Here is a 15917-nt window from a genome sequence, read left to right as displayed (position 1 = left end):
TATTATAAATATCTTCAGAAAAGATGAGAAATTATTAATTTGTTAGAAATAATGAAAACAAGACCATTCTTTTTCTCTATATGGTAGCTATGCTTTATTCTGTGACGTCTAGAAACTTACCTGAACAGAATAGCATCATCTGTTAGAAATTTTGGCAAGTTGGAGTCTCGTAAAGCTCTTATCAAAACCACATCTTCGCTTAGGTCTGGGTTCTCTCTTTTTAAAGACCTAAATTCAAGGAAATATTTCAGACTATGTTCCAAAAACATGAGATGGAATGTGATTTTCCGGAATTATGGGCCAGGGCTTCTGCTTGTAGAAAGCTGCAGGATGATTCCCATTCTATTTCCAAAATGTATCCATCTCTATTACATCACATGTTAAGTCCTGCACTGGATACATAGTCTTGAGGAGAATGAGAAGAACATCTTCTCAAATGCCCTTCCCCATTAACCCAGACTTTTATCCAACTTTAGCTTATAGTTCCTTGAATGCATCACCTTGACTCTCATCTTGTTACTTTTTTTCCTGAATGCCCAGAATGCCCTGCTTTGCTCTTTTGTCCACTTGAACTTACCTTTCAAAACCTAGCCCACTTACTCTATTCTCTAGAAAGTCTTCTATCTTCCATCACACTCTTGTGAACCACTGGCACAGCCCAATTTTGCCCTACCACATTGTATAGATGACTGAATATTTGTCAGTTTTGTCCACTGAACTTTTTGTTCAGTGTATTTGAACTCTTAGTTCCCTAGTCCCTTATTGGCAATCCTGTAAAGAGGATATGTACTGAATCTAGGAGGATAAAAGAAAGAATGGAGTCTAGAAAGGGCAAAAGAGATTTGTGCAAAGCTACAGGATCACACACAACAGGGGCCCTGGACGTTCTGAGCCTGAGTCAGTGAGTCATTCCTGAGAGGAAGGACTAGAAAGACTAGAGTCTCCAAAAGACTCCAGGCAAGTTGGGGATTCCAGATATTGTCATTTCAGGTAGTTATAAAGAGAAAACTTAGGGTTTGAAAATTCCTCATTTTCTTGCCTTGCTAGAAACTAGAATGTAGTCCAATCTTGGATTGCACTGCAAAAACAGAGATAGAATGTATGGCATAAACCTGAACTGAAAATAGGATGACAAAATTTCTTTCAACTCTTGGGGATTTTTAAGGCAACACGTATAAATCACCTTAGCATATATGCATATCAAACTATGTGCTTTTTAAGTCTTGTCATCCTGTCTGATGATATCAAAGGCTTTTGTACACTAAAACCCAATATATGCTATGACTTTAGGGAAAATGAAACTTAGCTGATGCTGGGAGCCATTAGCCAAGTGGGTATGACAATTTCCTTGCCAGCGTACCCCATGTTGCAGTGACATTGAATGTAGGTGACCTTGCTCAAGGACCAAGGCGGCTTAGGGCGTTCCCGGTTTAGGTTCCAGGTTTAAGGTTTAAGATTATTCCTGCTGGGAATAGGGCTTATCCTCTGCCTGAGTTCCCCTTGAGTTCTCACGGGATTCAGACAGTATTTTTTGGAAGACAGATGCCCAGTGGAGGTGGATTTGGGCAGAGAACGTGGATTTCCCCAGAACGTGATTGTAGACGGCTGGTGTGAGTTTGGGAATAAAGAGTTGCTGTTTGAATCTTCAAGCTGTGTGGTGGCTCGTGATTATGTGCCCAGCCAGACTGCGGCAAGCTGAAGCCTAGTTGGATTCAGGAGAGCAACCATATTGGCACTCAGTGAAGATCTGTCACATATCATGGGAGAGTCACAGGAAGAATGCTGCAAAAGCAGCCAGTAACATTTATTAGTCACTTGCTATGGATTAAGTGTTGCTGTAAGAGCCTCCTGTGAGTGACCCACTTAATGCATTTGATTACAGAGTTTGGAAGTTTCACTCTCAATTAATTTGGTTTCTTACCCAGCCATGACCAATACAGACTTCACAGCTCTCATGCCAAAATCATAGTGATCCTGTTGAGAGAGCTGTTCACTGCAAAGCTTATACATCTGGGTCATTTTTCTTGCTAATGTTTTACTGGATTCAAATCCTTCAGAATATAGGATTACCTAGAACAGAAAAATTTAACACAATACTTCTTATATTGTATTGATGACAATATATTAGTATGATACCAATATATTAAAAATCAACTTCTTGACTTCATGCCTTTTAATGTTTTTATATTATTTAATAAAGACATGTGAAGAGTGAAGGGAAAAGAATTTTCAGGGCCACAATAAGGGGTCAGGTAGAATATTATAGGTAATAGCAGGAAATTGATTTTCTTTCTCTGTATAAATGAAGATGTGGGCTTGGTGACTTTTAGTTCAAGGAATAGCAGAGTTCAATTTTTGGAAATGTACAAATAGAGGTTGGATGGTATCGTAACTCCTGAGTACAAAATCAAGAATTGGACTTCTCTAATCTGACAAAAAGGCCACCTTGGTGGAGAGTACCAGTGATGGCCACTTGCTCTCTTTAGGTTCCCTGGGAATCAAGGGAAGCTACATAAAGATTTGTAGCTTCTCCGTATAAGACTACCTTGCTCCTGAAAAATTTCTGCATCCTTGGTTAAATTAGTTGAATAAAGCCTGACATCTTTGACAGTGGAGGTAGAAATGGACCCTTCCTTTTACCCATAATCTGCCCTAACCACTGCAGAATTTGAAGGATGAATAGATGTCTTAAAAGGTCTGTTTTGTTTACTGCTTTTAATTACTGATTTGCAGTGTTTTGCACACAGGTGATAAAAATGTTTATTGATGACAGACTCTGACTATTCTCAATCTGTAACAAGAGGAGTAACATTCAGAAGATGAGATTTTTAAATTTGCCCCCTCAATACTGACTAACAGCAATAGTACAAAATATGAGATGAAAAAAATATATTGCACTGGGCTTTAAACCCAGTTTAGTTTCTACCAGGTGGGACAATGAGCAAGAAATAATCATCCATGTCCACAGAGAGAATCATAGTGAAGCCAACACCCATCTTAACTGCTTTCCCCACCCCACCATGCCTACAAAAGTTATTGAGGATACTGAGCTTTTGAGCTGTAATTCTTGCAATGACAGGACTTGGCATGGTCTATTCTGATGTTAATCAATTACCTTAACTTTATAGAGAATATTTAAAATTATCTGTTATCAAAGGAATTTATTAGCTATAGGAATAATCTGTGTTTTCTAAGAAATTCCATTCTTAAAAGGGTGGTGTCTCGTTATGAAAAGCAGTGCTGAACATAAGGGGCCTCCTGGAGTCTGACAATATTTTGGTCTTGGTGGTCAGACAGATGAATACATGTGTAAGAATTCACTGAGTTTTACCCTTGTGAGCCTGTGCCCTTTATTGCATACAGACCGTACCTTAATCTAAGTTCCTTGAAAAATAAATATGATACTTAAGAACATTTATTCTTAGCTAGTATTAAGGAATAAATACCATTGAAATTAGAAATAAAATATGTCTTGTTAGATAAAGGTAGAACAAACAATATCACAATTAATTTATTAGTGATTACTGTTTTCTTACTAATTATTATAGACTGACAAACCAATCCTTCCATCATATTGATTAATATAGTTTCTACTCAGCATTCCTTGATTCTAACAACAACAAAAAATGCATAAAGGGAAGTGAGAATAATATAGTATTTCAAGAACCAATACTTACATTTTAATTTCTAGAGATGAACTGATAAAACCACAAATGAACTGGTTAATGAAACTCATGGATTTATTCCAGTTTTAAGGGCCTACTATAATTGCAGCAAAAAACAACTACCAAAACCAAACATGCAGAATAAACATTCTATGTGATAACAATCATATCTACAATAAAAGAAATCACGTTGAAAATGTTGCTTCTTAATAATAAAAAAAAATAGAAAGCTTACCTCTGCAATCAAAGCATAATTTGGAACCATCATTGCCATTGGTCTAAATAGAGCCTTCAAATTATCTGGCAACTCGGTTCTGCCAGCATATCCAGGATTCATTGTGATGAAGGCTGCACAAGTCATAACCAACTTTATTTCTCTTCCCTCAAACATGAATCTAGAGAGCTATTTAAAAAGAAAGTATAAATTAACCCTTCTCCGGGCATTTGTAAATTCTCACATAATAACTGAGCATGAAACATTCAAGCAAAGACTACTGAATCCTGTTGTTGGGACAACAGGGAGCATTTCTCTTCTGATTCTATTCTACCTACTTCCAATCTCTGGGTTCAGTGTTTCATATTCTCTGCTTCCCTGCCCCTTCCTTGACCAATATTTCTCTTCTTTCCTGGTCCAATCCTGAAATCTTCTAGGCCTCAATATCTTTTGCTTAGACTCTTCAGTTCAACTGTCACTAAACGTTCTCCACTCCCACTTTCTGGTTTTTTCCAAGAAATTCTAATCTATTCTTAATCTTTGGTGCCTTTTCACTTTCATTCAACAGCAGAGGCTTGTTAAGCACTTATTGTGGATGAGGCTCTAAGTTAGCCATGGAGGCACAGAGCTGAAGGAAACTTGACTCTTGAGAAGCTCTAGGTTTGTTGTGTGCCCTCAGACTTAGACAGTATGACAACATGGTGCTAAAAATATTATAGTGGAGGTATGAGCAAAGCCTCCCTTGGGAGAGGCAGTTTGCTTGAGACCTGAACAATTAAGAAGGACATTTCAGCTACATAAGCAGGAGCAGCCTTTCCTGGCAAAATGAGCAGGAGGAAGAAAGAGCCCTGCATGTTCCAGGAATGACCAGCAATCTACTTTGCTACAAAGTAAAAGTATAGCTAGGTTGGGGCCTGGGCATTTAGAGTCTTGCACACTAAACTGCAGAATTTAGTTTTAGTCCCCTGGTTGAGGGGAAACAGAGGATTCTTGTAAGCAGAGTGATAGGAACAAAGATGGTAGTGGAGAGGTTGGACAAACTACAGACAGGGAGGCTATTAAAGAACTGTCACTAGCAAGAAGATGAAAGCCAGAATTTGAGAGGTGTTAAGTGGGGATGAGAGGCACCTAGTAGGTATAATTAATATAATTTGGTGACATTTTAGATTCTGGGTTGATAACAGACAGAGGCAAATTCAGGGTTTCTAGTTGGGCCACTGTATGAAGGTGCTATAACAAACACGAGGAATAAGGGAAAGACCAGGGCAGAGCTAGGGCAATGTGTCGTTGCTAGATGAGGCCAATTCTCCTGATGTTAAAAGACTAAATGTGCTGTTCAAATCCTCCATCTCTGTGCTTTATTTCTTCTATACCAGGGGATGCACCCCACTCCAAGTATTTCATCTGGCCACTAGAAATTGAGGATAAGGTTGGTTAATCTCAGAGTCCTCCTACTTTCCCTAACCCTCACATGGTAGCTCTTGAACTGGCAGTGCTTCTATTTTCTCTGGTCTTTGCTCCCCATCCTCCTCCAGCTTTGTTTTCAGTTATTCAGCAGGATGATAATGATTTACTGGTTATATCTGAAAGTCCTTGTCTTTAATATAGACATCCCCAGAGTATGTCGCAAGGAAGAGGGTGGGTAGATGAAGGAGTTCAGACTTCAGGGTCACATAGATTTAGGTGTGTATCTTAGTATTATGATGTCTACTAAATATTTTTTAACTTTTAATCCTTCTTACCTATAACTTTGAGAAAGTACCATATACTACACAAAAGTTTGGTGTAAAGATGAGATAAATGTAAAGTATACCACAATGACTTTTTATCAGTTATTAAAGTCTAATTCCTCATTTCTTTTCTTCTTATTTGTTCTATAATTTGTTTCTTTATAGAGACAATAACCAAAAACTTAACAACTCTTTATCAGGGCCCCTTTTGATATGAGTGGTTCCTGTTCCAGAGGGGGAGTTGAAATGTCCCCTGCTCTGTCAGGTAAAACCTTACTTATAGAGCTTGAGGACATCTGAGGCTTTATTGACATGGGGCCTAGGGAATAGTGGGGGACCCTTGAGGGGCTTGGAGGGATTTTGGTTTGTATGGGCTGTGCGTCACTGCTGCCTTTCAGTGACTAAAGCTCAGAAGGTCAATACAGAGCATTAGGAGTCTTGGTCTCATCTTTCATTGCAATCAGCTTCCATTACAATATCCCCTTCTTCAAAACATATTCATATGTGGCTGAAACAAACTTTAAATAACAAGACTACTACAAACATTCATTTGACCCTATACTCCTTAGATTTTCTAGTCCAGTGAGCTCTGGAGAGCCAAGGTCCTCTTGGATTTCCTAGGATTTCTACCCATTTTTTCCACCAGCAGTAAGCTAAGCCTGGGGGCTATAATGAAGACAGTGAAGTTCATAAGAGGCAATCTTAGAGAAACAGAAACAAGAAGGGCAGGGAGCCGGCTTAGTGGTACATGCCTGTAATCCCACCGGCTTGGTAGGTTGAGGCAGGAGGATCTTGAGTTCAAAGCCAGCCTTGGCAAAAAGCAAAGTGCTAAGCAACTCAGCTAGACCCTGTCTCTAAATTAAAAATACAAAATAGGGCTGGAGATGTGGCTCAGTGGTTGAGTGCCCCTGAATTCAATCCCCAGTATGCCCCTCCCCGCAAAAAAGGAAGTGAAAGGAGAGAAAAAGGAAGTGGAGAGCAGAGGAACAGGGTGTGAATATGTGAGGAAGAGCTTCACAGGTTCTTAAAGACTCTAAGACATGGAAGACACAAATCTGAAGACTTTAAAAAAAAACCCTAGAAAATTTTATTTATGTAAGCTTTTGTTATTTTTCAAAGGCACTCTAGGAGGTTGACAGCATGAGACTACTTTGGAACTGAATCTCATAGTTTCTGTATCGTCACAGCACTGATTTTTCTCTGTGTTGCTTGGATGCAGAATTAATTCATCCAATTAAGTCCTGTTGCTGTAGCATTCATCAATTAAACCAGAAATATGAACTAGATAGGCTAAATCTAGAATTTTCTTTCCTCAAATACAACAAGCTGTGTGTTAGCTACTAACTTAAGATAGAGAATTGACCAATCCTTACTTTTGCGGCTTTGGCATTCCTAATGGTGATGAGTTGCTGTGCAATCACTGACAAAACTTCTATGTCTATTCGATTAAATTCATCGAAGCAGCACCAGGCTCCTGACTGGGCCAAACCACTAAAGAAGCGCCCCATCATCTGAAATCAAAATAAAGTCATTCACCTTTGAATTACACAGTTTAATTCCTTCAAAAGCTAAATTTTGAGCTGAAGTATTAAACAGAAGAGGTGTTATCTACAAATAAGCAATGGTTTTAAGTAAATAGTGCACTGTCAGATGTAAGAAGTTTTCTACAAGAAATCTTTTTGCCTCTCTCCAAGCTTTGAATCTAATTTTTACTTTTAAATAACAAAATAATCTGACCAATTTTCTTTCTTTTTTAAAATAATCCTACTCATCTCCACAAATACTTGACAGGTTCTCAAGACTCTAAGACATGGAAGACACAAATTTAACGACTTAAAAAAACCCTTAGAAAATTTTATTAATGTAAGCTTTTGTTATTTTTCAAAGGTACTCTAGTGGTTGACAGCACATGACTACTACTGAGCAGAAGGCATAACTGCACAGGTTAAAGTACAGGTTCTTGCTTTTTTCTATAGCAGAATCCTCATGACAGAAGAAAATGAGTATGTACTGCTGCTATCTAAAGTGTACAATTTCTTTGGAGACTTGAATTTTGGATTGATACATGTTGCACTATCCATCTCTTTAAAAACAGAGCTAATGGGTTTTCTGTCTCTTAGGTGTTCAACTGAGCATGCATTACCTCACCTTATTCTAATTCTCATAAATTGTATAAAGACAGGTGGATATGTGTGTATCTCTCTACATTTCTGTGTCTATACTTGTATTAGGTTTGACAGAAACATAACAGAAAGGGAAACTGGTAGTATGAAGAGAGTTTTGAAAAAATTATTGGAAGATGGAAAATACATGGAAACAGATTGCCTAATTGAGAAGGGAAAATTGCAGACCCAAGGCAGAGAGGGAGGAGAACTGCCCTTTAGTGGTACCTACAAGAAACTCCAAACCCAACATCAGTACATGTAAGGAAATCAGGAACAGGCTTTAGGGCAATCTTTGGAAATCAGCCAAAGATCAGCACTTGGAAAAATCAGGTTTTTGGGTCCTTTATCTCTCTGTAACAGGACTCTTGAGATTTCAGTACTGACTTTCTTTTACCAAGCTAAAACTCAAGTAATGCCTTCTCTAGAAAAGAGATCTGCTTTGGGGAGTTATTGGGAGAAGACATTAGCTAGAGAGATAAAGGAAGAAGAGACAGGAAAGAAAGATAAATCCAAATTTCTATTTTAGTTATTGAAATTCAAAGATAATAAAGAAAAGACAGCTCCATCCAAGGGTAAACTCCATTGAAATATACCTCTTTGAAAGAAAAATTTTTATTTGACACTTAATAGGGGCTTCCTGATATTTGGCTTCTCCATAGGACTGCTGTGACAATTTGCATAAACTGGGGAAGCATGCTGTCCACACATCCTATACTTCTACAATACTCACAATAGCTCCTTCATTCAGAGAAGGACATTTTGAGTAAACAAGCTACCCACACTAGTCCAATCCATACTTCTGAACTGAAAAGTGAAGAGCAACAGACAATTGAGAAAAATCAATATCAAGAAAAAGAAGGAATGAAAAGGATGAACTGAATGAGCAATGCTGGTAAAAATGGAGATAATTTATGGAACAGAACAGAATATTGAAAACTCACATGGCATCCTTGAGATCTGAGAGGAAACTGTACTTTAAAGCATAAAATCATATGCTCTAAAAACAAATTTGTCAAAGATTAGAAATAGTTCTTGAATATTAATAATACTATAGCCATGATAAAAAATTAAATGGAGAATTAAATGGGTGCACGGAATGGTAGAATGGATAGTACTAATGATCAAGTTGGTATTCTAGACAACAAAATTGAAGAACTCTTCTATAAGAGTGGGAGGCCACTCCAGAGCAATGGTCTTTGTATGTGAGATTATGCTTACTTCCTGGAGTACATAAAGATTTCTCAAGGAATATTTGTGAATGGACAGTTTTAAAGGAAGTAAAAAAGAAAATTCTAGATCTTTATCTTTGATATAGACTCTTTGCTATAATTTATCTCTTGAGAACATGGCGGTGGTCACACTGGTTCTTCATTTCTATATGTCCTCCACAAAAGATCCTCTTTCCTTCACTCCTGTTTGTATAGTTTGTGCCTAGGAGAGGAGGAAAGCGAGGTTTTGAAATTTAGCCTCCTTATGGCTGTATTCACTAAGTCAAGTGCCACATGTACAAAGACCCAATAGGTCCTAGTAGCTTCCATGCTCTCATTCATACTAAATCTTAATTCTGGTATACTTCTCCAGAATGTGAAAACCTCCAGCCTGTCAAGCAAAGGAAAAATTCCAAATACTAATTTTGAACAAAGGAACATTTCCACTGACTGACTGGGAAATAAACACTTTTGCAAGTCAGGCAGTTTCTAATTCTTCTCTTCCCATGTAAAGGACTCAGTGCTTATAAGTGAAAGCCAGAAACACACCTATAGTCAAACACAATTGGGCATATTATTTATTTCAACAAGTGAGATCACACATTATGGGGAACCTTGGAAACCATGAGGGAACTGTGGGTTGTCTTAGTAAAGGAGCCTTGGGAGGAGTTACAGGATTTGGGTTTACATTAGGAAATTTTGGGGAACATTTAATAATAAGAATTTTGGGCTGTATATTAGTTTTCTAGGACTGCTGTGACAATTTGCATAAACTGGGTGGTGAAAGCTACAGAAATCTATTCTTTTACAGTTCTGGGAGCTACATACTTGAACCCAAAGTATTGGCAAAGCCACATTCACTACAAAAGCTCAAGGGAAGACATTTCCTTGACTCTAGATTCTAGTACTTGCAGGTAATCTTTGGCATTCCTTGGCTTGCACTGCATCACTCTAATCTATGCCTCTGTGTACCTTCACATGGTGTTCCTCTCTCTGTGTGACCACTGTCACATTTGCCTCTTCTCATAAGGACACTAGTTCATCCAGTTCCAGTAGGATCCCATTTTAACTAGATTACCTCTGTGAAGATTTCTATCCCCAAATCAGGTAATGTTCACACATGCAAGGTGTTAGGCCTTGAACATCTTTTAGGAAGACACAAATCAATCCACACCACTCTGAATTAGGTGTGGAAAGCAGAAACAATTCTATAATGCATACCCTAATAATACTTGTCTATCAGGCTGAAGGACAGCCTGCCTGAAGCTGTCAGTGGTAATGATGTAGCAGTTACTCTGGTTGGCAGGGAGAAGGAGATGTTAAGCCCGAGGATTCATACGCATACTAAAGTTAGAAAGACACTGTTCTAAAAAGAAGCAGAGAGAGTAGAATAGAAATGAAAAAAAAAATCTATTAGCCCTGATACTTGGAATGCTTTCTTTGAATGGCCGAGGTTTCATGATGGTGTGTTGGCTCTTTTCTATGGGTTTAATATTCTGTTAAATTCCGTGATGAACTATATTCTTGATTGTGCTGTGCTAAGGGTTTACATTTTTATATTCAACCCCTAGACAAAACAAAGACAACATAACTATAGTTTTAAAATAGTATGTAAATTTCATCAGCCTTGGAAGTGAAAAGAAATGTGAAAGTGGAACAGAAAGTTGGCAGGTTGAACTGAACAAAGTCTTATTTAATGAACTGGCAGATCATGTTCACCACTAATGTATTGCAAATACAGAAATAAATTTATGTTTTAAAAGCAACTTTCAGAAGAAGTGAAAACAAATAAGTATTCCTGTAAGTCAAAAAGTTTTTTTCAGCAGTCTGCAAAATCCAGGTGTTCTTATAATAACACTAAGGTGTTATTTGCCTTTTCCAATCTTCTTCTCTCATCAGGGTACAGAGTAGAAAAGCATCACTGATATGGTTTCAGTTTTTACACTGTAAATTACCATTAAGAAACCATTCTTCATCAAGTTTTGATATAATTTCAAATAATATTGACAATTTACCTAAAGCATTATTAAAATATTTGTCTCTTTAAAGAATACATATCTATGTAAGGCTAGATTTTCTTAAAATATTACAAGCAAAATAACATACTGCAATAGTCTGAATGTAGATTGATTCTTCTTCCTTGTTCTCTTTTTCCACTTTTAACCATTCTTTGCCCTGCTTCATTTCCGTTATTTGACATAACCTCATTGTTTCCTTGTTTTGTTATGTTGTGTTGCAAATATTGAAAGCCACACAAAACACTTAACGTTAGAATTCAGATAAGGGAAATGTACCTTGTAGTCCAAACCATCAGAACAGTTAAAGACCACACACTGGATGGCAAGAGCTTTTGCTAGGTCTTTGGTGGTCTCTGTTTTTCCAGTGCCAGCAGGACCAGCTGGTGCACCTCCTAGGTCAAGCTGCAAAGCCCCCATGAGGCAAAGATAGCAGCGATCCTGAAGAAATTAATAAATTGTCATCATTGAAGGGAATTGACTTTAGCTACAAATTTATGTCATTTGCTTTCTATAGGAGGGCCACTGGTTCCCATGTAGGGTTTTATACAATTGAAGTATACTCAATGGTCCATGTACATAATTAAAGTATATAAATATCTGCTTTACAAAGATGTATCACAGCAAATTCCTTTAAAATTGTTAGATGAAACTTCTCATTGTTTTGACAAAAAAGCACTTGTATCAATATTAACCTAAGTGATCAGTCACTCACCGTGAGAGGAGTAATAACCAATCTTGGGCATGCTCCCAAATATTCATAGCCATAAGTGTACTGAGATAGTGCCATTCTAGCCACACAATTGTCTATGTCTACATCCCAATAATAGCGCAGTTGTCTCTGCCAGTCAAAGGATTCAACTTTGTCTACCTACATAAGTGATTATGGATGAAATATATATTAGACACAATAATTTCAGGAAGAAGTATGTGATCTTACTTTTAAATGAAACATTTACCTTCATGTTAACAAGCTCAGTGACTATATCTCTTGCATGCACATCAATAGTGATCAATGCAGTTATGATATTTCTGTGCAATTTAGGTAGACTGCCTCGAACTACTGTAGCCAGGGCATTTAATCTCTACAAATTAAAAAAAAAGTCATTGTCATAGTGAATTTTCAACATTAGCTTGCATACACATATTTTTACTACTAAAATTACACATTTCCTAAAATCATCTAGTTTTAAAAATTTATAGTTCTTTGACCAAACAATGCATTAACTCATTTAATTTCCATAAGACTTCTGTGAAGTATAAACTGTCTTTACTCCCATTTTACATTTGAGGAAACTGAAAGAGAGTAAAGCTACTTGATGACAGTCAAACAGTTATGAAGTAGCAAAATGAAACTTGAATAGACATTTGCTTCAAGGAAAGTGAGACCATACTCTTAACTACTATGATGTCTCGAAGGAAGACAGTTCTGTCTAAAAATTGGATGTAGTTAAAGGTAATGCTCTTCATATTCAGGGAGAGTTTTTTTTTTTTTTTTTTTTTATTGATAATCAGGACACCTAAGCATTTTAATCAGGCCAATGGATGATTAAAGAAAAACATTTTTTGAAAATTTTAGCTCCTGATTCTCACCTAAGTTGTTAAATTGTTTACAAAGAGTGGTGCCACTGAAGGTCTTGCCCAGCTGGTTTGAATTTTCACTCACAACCCTAATCAGATGCCACCACTACATAGAGGTTAATGGAGTTTTCTCTAGTGGGTCATTTCCCCTTCCTACAGCTCTGGAGATGAAATTTCACTGAGGACATTCATGAGAGTAATTTCTCTTATTTCAAGAAAGTTTTTCTCTCCTTTTTCTGTTTTAAGGGTGAATCTTAAAAACTGCAATATTGCTTGGAAATGTAATTGAATTTGGGTTAAAGATTAGGTCTAGGTTCTTGTAAGATATATAGTTTGCAAATGTTTTTTTCCTGTTATCTAGGTTGCCTTCTCACTCTGAAGTGTTTCCTTTGCCACAAAAAGCTCTTTTGTCTGTTTGTTGATGCCATCCCACTCGTTACCTATGCTTTTGTTATTGTGTCCAACAAATAAAGGCCAAGGCCCATGCCTTGAAGCTTTTTCCCTGTTTTCTACTTTGAGTTTGACAGTTTCAGGTCTTACATTTAAAACTTTAATCCACTATGAGTGGACTTAAAAGTTAGCATATTACAGTGATGCATTCATATCAATGTTCATAGTTCAATTCACAATAGCTGAACTATGGAACCAACCTAGATGCCCTTCCACAGATAAGTAGATAAAGAAATTGTGGTATATAAACATAATGGAATACTACTCAGTCTTAAAGAAGAATGAAGAAAAAATGTTTGGGTTCCAAGATGGTGAAGTTTCCAACTCCCCCTCTCCACAGCTGTGATGACTTGGTGACTACCCAACACTCATACTGGAGTGACTCCCAGTGAGTGGTAGGACGTTTTCCCTCACAGGGGCTCCCATTCATGAATTTAAGCTTCATGGAGCATGTGTCAGGATTTTAAACAGCAGTTTGTTGCAAGCCCAGCCCAGGACGTGGGGAAACCAGAGTTGCTCTTTGCCACGGATGCTGGCCAGCAGCGTGACGATGGAACCCCCCCGAAAGACGGGCGGACTTTGAGCACCGAGGATTTCTGGCAGCGCAGAGACACAGGGTTACTGATCCTTCAGGGCTGGTGTGGGCCAGACTGTGACCTACAACACTGCAGAGCACCAGACCAAGGACCGAATTCTGGACGTAGGGTAGGAACAGCCCAGTTCCCTCCACCTCTCTGGACACCCTGCCGTGGAAACGGGTGCTTGCCATCTTGGAAAATCTACCTCATCAACTTTTGGCGGGTGTAGCTGACAGCACGATGGGCATCTGAACAGTGTGTGTGATTTGCAGCCCCCCCCTCTACGCAGCTGTGATAACTCAAACCTTTCTCACCAGCTCTCCGTGGGAATATGACAGAACAGGTTGCCGGTTTCCAACTCCCCCTCTCCACAGCTGTGATGACTTGGTGACTACCCAACACAGAGATAGCGCTCAGTTGATCAGAAGCACGGGGCAGCCAGGGGCCACCCACCCCGAGTGAACCCAGGGCTGTGGACAAGAGACCCATCAATTGGGGCCTGGTGGGCAGGAGAGGGGAGGTGGATAGAGATTGGAAGCTACCCAAAGAGACCAGGATTGGAGAGGCACCCAGCAGGTGAGAGAGAGCTGCTTCACACAGATTGCTTCCACCACCCTAAGGGCAGAGACCCTACCTGGAGTGCACAACGCCACCTACTGGAAGAGAAGAAAACAGATTCTAACAGTGCATTTTCCCCCTTCTTTCCTTTTTTCTTTTTATCTTTTTCTTCTCTATTTTCCTCTTTTTTACATTCCTTTCTCTCTATCTCTTTCCTCCCCCTTTTTTCTTCTTTTTTTACTTTTTCTTCCTCATTCTCTTCCTTTCTCAACCTCCCAAGTGTTACTATTTCTATTACGTATAATTTACTAAATGCAAATAGGTGTGTTTGTTTCTACTGCTTTTATAGTGTCCTCCCATATACTTAACTACTGTAAAATACCCTCCTGTCTATTTTCCTGCTAATAACTTCCTTCATTAGAGTTTCTCCTCCAAAGTAGCTAACATATATTTAACCCCATACCCTCTCATCTTTCCCCCTTAACATAATGTCCTATGCCTGACCCTCAGTTCTCTATACGTCACCAGAAACTATGCATTTTATGAACTAATGAATAAATTTTAAATTATAATTGAATCCAACATCTCTAAACATAGAGACTAATTATAAATGTATTAATAACAGAAACTAGCTCATAGATGCATAGTATAGTTGATATTGGGAACTGTTTACATTGTTCTCCCATCACAAAGGAGAGATCTCGGAACTATATGAGCGGCAATACAAATCTATAGGGGAAAAACAATAACACAAAAGTCCATACAGAGCTGGAAAGAAACGTGAGCAACATGAAAAGACAAGGAAAGAAAGGACCACAAACAATGCAGGGCAATTCAACAGTAGAGGATGTAACATCTATAGCAGAAAGAATGTCAGATAAAGATTTCAGGATATACATGGTTTCAGTATGATCTGGAGTCGATCAAGGAAGACATTAGACAGCAAATGCAGACAATGAAAGAGCCACTTTGACAATGAATATACATAAACAAGTCCAAGAAGCAAAAGATCAACTCTTACAGGGAGGAACGTAGGTTATTAGCAAAAAACCAAACAGAAAGCCTGGAAATGAAGGAAAATAATAAACCCAAATTAAAATCTCAAATGAGAGTATCACCAGAAGAGTAGAACAACTTTAGAAGACACGAACATCAGTCAACAAAGACAAAGTATATCATCTCGAAAGAGGTCAGACAGCACAAAGAGACTGATACAGAAATCATGAAGCAGAACATCCAAGAAAATATGGACGATAGCATAAAACGACCAAATTTAAGAGTTATTGGGATATGAGGGAAGGTATAGAGGTCCACACTCAAAGGAATGAGCAATCTGTTCAATGAAATAATTTAGGGAGAAAACTTTCTAGACATTGAAGAATGAAACAGAAAATCCAAAATTCTAGAAGCCTACAGGATGCCGAATGTACCAAACCCACCATGAGACCCACACCAGACACATTATAATGGAAAAATGGCCACATACAGAACAAGCGAGAGAATTTTAAAAAGCCACAAGAGCAAAGGACAGCAGATTACATTTAGGGGCTAAACCTATGAGGTTAACGGCTGATCTTGCCAACAAAGATCTGAAAGACTAGAAGATCCTGGAACAACATATTTCCAATGCTGAAAGATAATGTGTTCCCAACCAAGAATCGTGTATCCAGCAAAATTAAGCTTCAGGTTTGAAGATGAAATAAAAAACCTTTCATGATACACAAAAGTTCAAAAGAATTTTGCATCTAGAAAA

General features: G+C 38.1%; 1 protein-coding gene across 7 annotated transcripts in view; it reads right to left on the bottom strand.

Moving 5' to 3' along the window:
* The window catches only part of LOC124101538 (dynein axonemal heavy chain 6), a 173709-nt gene extending 161271 nt beyond the window's left edge, over positions 1-12438 (bottom strand). For 3 of the 7 annotated variants that reach the window (XR_009228040.1, XM_046457548.2, XM_046457553.2), the window contains exons 1-7: positions 11957-12437; positions 11713-11868; positions 11277-11438; positions 6983-7120; positions 3901-4068; positions 1922-2070; positions 121-228 (exon numbers count right to left, since the gene is read on the bottom strand). Coding sequence is in view for 6 of the 7 variants with exons in the window: in XM_046457548.2 (XP_046313504.1) it covers positions 121-228; positions 1922-2070; positions 3901-4068; positions 6983-7120; positions 11277-11438; positions 11713-11868; positions 11957-11962 (887 nt within the window). In the remaining variant the exon portion in view is untranslated. Of the gene's footprint in view, positions 1-120; positions 229-1921; positions 2071-3900; positions 4069-6982; positions 7121-11276; positions 11439-11712; positions 11869-11956 lie in introns of all 7 variants that reach the window. The other 4 variants (XM_046457550.2, XM_046457552.2, XM_058583396.1 and 1 more) reach the window with 2 other exon arrangements.
* Between the last annotated feature and the right edge of the window lie 3479 nt (positions 12439-15917).

This window comes from Marmota monax, unplaced genomic scaffold (genome assembly GCF_021218885.2).
Source record: "Marmota monax isolate L192 unplaced genomic scaffold, Marmota_monax_Labrador192_F-V1.1 WCK01_AAM20220418_F8-fsc00390, whole genome shotgun sequence".
Classification (NCBI taxonomy): domain Eukaryota; kingdom Metazoa; phylum Chordata; class Mammalia; order Rodentia; family Sciuridae; genus Marmota; species Marmota monax.
This window is presented reverse-complemented; position numbering and strand designations above follow the sequence as displayed.